This window comes from Priapulus caudatus, unplaced genomic scaffold (assembly GCF_000485595.1).
Source record: "Priapulus caudatus unplaced genomic scaffold, Priapulus_caudatus-5.0.1 Scaffold594, whole genome shotgun sequence".
In the NCBI taxonomy this organism is placed as follows: Eukaryota; Metazoa; Priapulida; class Priapulimorpha; order Priapulimorphida; family Priapulidae; genus Priapulus; species Priapulus caudatus.
In genome coordinates, this window is record NW_014577655.1 from 91,734 (window position 1) to 97,276 (window position 5,543).

The window sequence follows — 5,543 nt, forward strand, 5'->3', positions numbered from 1 at the left end:
AGACTAATGGCTCTTAAAACGTAACGGTACTCACTGCAAATGGCGAATTATGCTGTGTTATGCGCTCGTCTGTCTGGTTTATTGGCGCAGCCATTTTGAATGACGTCACGGATCCAGGAATAGTAGTACCGCACTGAAGGCTATTTATGCTAATTATGTTATTATTATACTGTAATAAGACTGACAAAAAGGTGTTACTGACAAATGCCTATTTGTTACGGAAAAATCCAATAATTATTACTGATGATCATCAGATGGGGTTGGCAGGTCTGCGTATATATTAGCTTGATCTTTGAAGGCATATCAGACTCACCATGGGGAGAGCCCTGATTATAATGTATGGTCAAATATTGTAGTTTGCTTACTATCCTAATTGGTTTGCAGTGTGGTGGTGATCAAGCGAGGAACAGTAGTGGAAGCAGACAAACCTATTAGCTCCCAGTTACGAGTGATGAGTCTCAGTGATGGAAACCCCTATGAAGTACTTCACTCTTATGTCAGCTGTTCAGTGGCACCATACTTCAAGTCGTATGTCCGGGAGACTGGTACGTGTTCAATGAAAGCTGTGTTTTTTCGTTTGTGCAGGATGTTTATTTATTAATATGCTTTTAATAAAACAATAATAACTTTGCATTATATTATTCTATTAATTATACATGTGGTTCCATAATTTTTTCATGATAATTTTCTTATGAACACATGCTAATGGATAGTTTCATGAGACATGGTGTGTGCGATCATTACTTCTCTCATTCTGCGCTTCATCCACTTTATTCAGTGATATTGTTACTGTTGCTCTGAAAAACTGTTAGTAAACTTTCTGATGGCCGTTTATATGCAACTAATGCCATGCTAAATTGCAAAGCAAAAAGTTTATTAAGATTTCAGAATTGATATTATAGTTTTAAGTTAAAAATGTTCAAATTCAAAGTTAAAATCAGATAATTGGTAGAGCGAAACAATCAAATAGAGTTAACTTAGTTAAACTTTCCCATGAATGCTGTCTTGCAGGTAAGGCAGAACGTGATGGAGACAAGATGGCACCGTCTGTAGAGAAGAAAATTGCCGAGTTGGAGATGGGTCTGTTGCACCTGCAACAGAACATCGACATTCCAGAAGTGACTCTCCCTGTCAACCCAGTGCTGACTGCCGTCATTAAGAAATGTCAGGAAGAAAAGCGTAAACCGAAAGTGGCCGATTTTGGCGATAAGGTTGAGGACTCTAGCTTTCTCAACAATCTGCAGAACGGTGTCAACCGTTGGATCCGAGAGATTCAAAAGGTTTGTAGGTTTCGAGTTTGTTGGTGCCTCATCTTGTCAGTTAAGGCTCGGTATGCACGTGGATGTGAGATAACAGTCACGTTGTTGTAGGTGACCAAGCTGGACAGAGACCCAGCTTCAGGCACTGCACTGCAGGAGATTAGTTTCTGGCTGAATCTTGAGAGGGCATTGCTTAGAATTCAGGAGAAGAGAGAAAGCCTAGAAGTGACACTGACCCTAGATATCCTAAAGCATGGCAAGCGCTTCCATGCTACTGTGAGCTTTGACACCGATACAGGTTAGGATGCAGTCTTGTTCTCTGTTCCCACCTTCTTGCTCTGGTTCATATGCAGATCCAGAAAATTGGATGTGGGAATTAACAACTAGGTATTAAAGTGCATTTAACGTGGCAAAGGATTTTGATAGTGTAAGCTGAGTTTGGAAAATAAATTACTAGTGTGAGTTAAATCTTTGTTAAATGTAAAATTCATTTTAAAATTGTAACTGAACTGAATATAGAACCCCCTGTATTTCTGCTATTTTTATGTGTACCTTATTTGTGATGTATCTATGCAGGACTCAAGCAAGCCTTGGACACAGTGAATGACTACAGTCCACTGATGAAGGATTTCCCCCTGAATGACCTGCTGTCAGCAACTGACCTGGACCGTATTCGCATTGCTCTGCATGCCATCTTTACTCACCTGCGGAAGATCAGGAACACACGCTACCCGACTCAACGAGCCCTCAGACTGGTAGAGGCAATATCCCGTGACTTGAGCACTCAGCTACTAAAGGTGAGCAGTCCACGCAAGTCACCTGGACCAAATTGTAGAGCTGTAATATATAGTGTTGCAGTAAGCTGGGGCCATCCTTAAAAAATTATATGTTTGCTGTCCTCCGACCGACCCACGAAAATAGCCGCGACCCAAAAGTTTTTTTTTACATTATGGGTTCCATATTTTTTTTTTTTACATTTTTCATAGTTAAGACTGAAACACAAAGCATGTGTGGCAAACATGAGGACAGACTTAAAATAACTATTATGCCTCACACAAAAAAAAGACCTACCTACCTACCCACTAAAAAAATCATGGGTCGGGGGACAGCAAACATAGAATTTTTTAAGGATGGCCTGGCCTGACTAGTTGATTAGAGTACATCCCATTTGTGGGCAAAACCTAGATGGATTTCATTAGAGTGACTTATGAGAATATAGAGTATACCTGTAGGCATTTGTATACTTATGTATTACTCATTGTATTACTTATTTGTATAATATTGAATACTTATATGTCAAGTGTATGATGTAGGTTGGTATTCGTTAAAACTAAAGTTAATGTTACTATTAAAATATGAGCTATGATATGAACGCCACCAATGTAAGCAAACACTTGGTGGGTGGGTGATGGTGAGGAGAAATCTAGATGGGCATGACTTCTGACCTGGGTCGCTCGTTGTTACCATAGGTGCTGGGTCCTCGGCGGCTGATGCACGCTCCCTATGAGGACTTTGAGAAGGTGACGAGTGCATCATTTGATGTATTCAGCACATGGGACGATGAGTATGACAAGCTGCAGGGCTTGCTGAGAGACATTGTGAAGAAGAAACGAGAGGAGCACCTAAAGATGGTGTGGCGAGTGAATCCCGCGCATAAACGCTTACAGGCTCGTCTAGACCAGATGAGAAAGTATGTCTGATAGGTTTACGTCACCTAGCATGTCTAGTTCTAATCATGAAACAAGTTATGAACTTGCTCTCGTCGTTTTTTTATGCACCACGTAATTTTACACCTCGTGATCTAATTGAGTGGCATTTAAATATGAAGTGCTGTATAAAAAAACAAGATGTAAAGTATGAAGATAAGTATGAAATGTGAAGCATAAATGTTTTCAGTAAATGTCATGTGCGTGTTATGTGTGCATGATACATCTGTGCATGTGTGTGTTTGTATATGATACGACAGCTGTTACTTCGTGTGCTTGTGTGTAGGTTTCGTCGACAGCACAAGTGAACGATAGGGGTTGTTCATGTATGATACGACAGCTGTTACTTCATGTGCCTCTGTGAAGGTTCCCTCAACAGCACGAGTGTGTGATAGGGGTTGTTCGTGTATGATAACCACAGCTGTTACTTCGTGTGCTTGCCTGCAGGTTTCGTAGACAGCACGAGCAGCTGCGCACGGTCATTGTACGTGTGCTGAGACCAGCTGCTGTGCCCCGGGCGTCAACACCTGGCACGGGACCGGACGGGGAGGGCACCGAGTCAAGTGCCGAGGCCATCGCATTCGACACTGCAGACATTAATGCCATTGAGGTAGTACAGTTATCCACGATATCGTTGGCACGTTATAGTTAATGTGTGCAAAATGCTTGCTAAATATAAATTGAAAAATCTGTTTGTAGGCATCAATTTATTGCTTCTCAAGAACTGATACATGTGCAAGGATGTAAAAGTCTGTTTGTAGGCATCAATTAATTGCTTCTCAAGAACTGATACATGTGCAGGGCCGTAGCTAGTGTGTGTGTGTGTGGGGGGGGGCGGCTGTTGCCTCCAGGGAAATGTAAATACATGGTCAATTGTTGTCACCTTCTCAGGACACCACTCATGTGGCTTTGCGCCCCCCCCCCCAGGTACGATAGGTTAGCTACGCTCCTGATGTGTGTAACTATAAAACCTCCACGTGACATTTTTATGTAAAATTAAGCAACACGTACCTTCCAGCAGCAGTCTTAAGTGGTGGAGCTGTAGTGATAATTCATGAATTTCCAGGAAGTGAACTTGGCATATGAGAATGTGAAGGACATCGATGGCTTAGATGTGTCGAAGGATGGAACCGAATCGTGGGAAGCAGCTGTCAAAAGGTGCACTGTAATCCAGTATTTGAATCGTCTTAATTAGACATCGATACTAAATGGTCATAAAATTTAAAACCTTTCCCATGTAGCAGAATTATTATATTAATCTTCTAATCGTATTGCTCCTTCAGGTAAGCTTCTAAATTAATTTACTAAATGTGCTGATGTATGTTGTGCTCAGATATGATGAGCGGATCGACCGTGTTGAGGCACGCATTACGGCTCGCCTGCGCGACCAGCTCGGAACAGCGAAGAACGCCAACGAGATGTTCCGCATCTTCTCGCGGTTCAACGCGCTGTTCGTGCGTCCGCACATCCGCGGTGCGATCCACGAGTACCAGACACAGCTGATCCAACGCGTGAAGGATGACATTGAGGCGCTACACGACAAGTTCAAGGTTTGCTGTTTTCCACGCGGTTCAGCCTAGTCATGTATGAGGAGTGTTCGGTCTTGTCATGTTCACAGAGCGTTCAGTCTAGTCATGTCCACAGGGTGTTCATTCTAGTTATGTTCATGGAGTGATCTAGTCATGCTCATGGAGTTATTAGTCTAGTCATGTTCATGGCATGTTCAGTCTAGTCATGTTCATGGCATGTTCAGTCTAGTCATTATGTTTATAGAAAAGATATTCTTGTATGGTTGTCACTAGTCGAGCTTACAGCAATCAGAATCACTGTGTGACTCTCAATTGCTATGTGTTTAACTTTTCCTACTGTACTCCTTAAGAACACGTAGAAATTTGGTCAAAATCGTTGTTCCACTGTTGTTATTTTTGGATTTATAATGTTTGCGAGAACAGTAAGTAATAAATGTGGCATCCCTGCCCAATCTCCTGCAAATCCCTGTAATTAAAAACAAAAAAGACAGTTGTCTTCACTAACGACGTTGCTTCCTGCATGTTCAGGTGCAGTACCCGCAGAGTAAGGCATACAGAATGAGTAAGGTGCGCGACCTGCCGCCTGTGTCCGGCTCCATCATCTGGGCGAAGCAGATCGCACGGCAGTTGCTCGCCTACCTGCGCCGCGTTGAGGACGTGCTCGGCAAGGGCTGGGAGAACCACGTAAGGGCGCCAGCTGAAGACACGACGGCGACAGCTTCCGCCATGAAGCTCAACATGCAGGAGCTGTTTGACGACTGGCGCGCAAGGTGCAGCAGCGGCAGCTCGGCGTGTCCGGCAAGATCTTTGCGATCGAGTCGCAGCGTTCGCCGCGCCACGGGCAAGCAGAGCGTGCTGAGGCTGAAGGTCAAACTTTCTACCCGAGATCATCACGCTGGCTAAGGAGGTGCGTAGTGTGGTTATCTGGTATGTGGTGTGGCATTGGTATTGGTATCTGGGTGTGGTATCTGGTATAGTGTATGTAATGTGTATCTGGTTCTGGTATGGTGTGTATCTGGTTGTCTGGGTGATCTGTTTCGGTATGTGTG

At 43.3% G+C, this 5,543-nt stretch overlaps 1 protein-coding gene across 1 annotated transcript in view; it reads left to right on the forward strand.

Moving 5' to 3' along the window:
• LOC106811952 (cytoplasmic dynein 1 heavy chain 1-like) overlaps positions 1–5,543 on the forward strand; it is a 97,245-nt gene that overhangs the window by 3,712 nt on the left and 87,990 nt on the right. Inside the window, 12 exon segments of the mRNA XM_014815693.1 lie at positions 385–545; positions 1,012–1,280; positions 1,371–1,557; positions 1,836–2,056; positions 2,729–2,949; positions 3,413–3,575; positions 4,032–4,123; positions 4,299–4,515; positions 5,023–5,254; positions 5,257–5,324; positions 5,326–5,364; positions 5,366–5,401. Coding sequence (XP_014671179.1) covers positions 385–545; positions 1,012–1,280; positions 1,371–1,557; positions 1,836–2,056; positions 2,729–2,949; positions 3,413–3,575; positions 4,032–4,123; positions 4,299–4,515; positions 5,023–5,254; positions 5,257–5,324; positions 5,326–5,364; positions 5,366–5,401 — 1,906 coding nt within the window.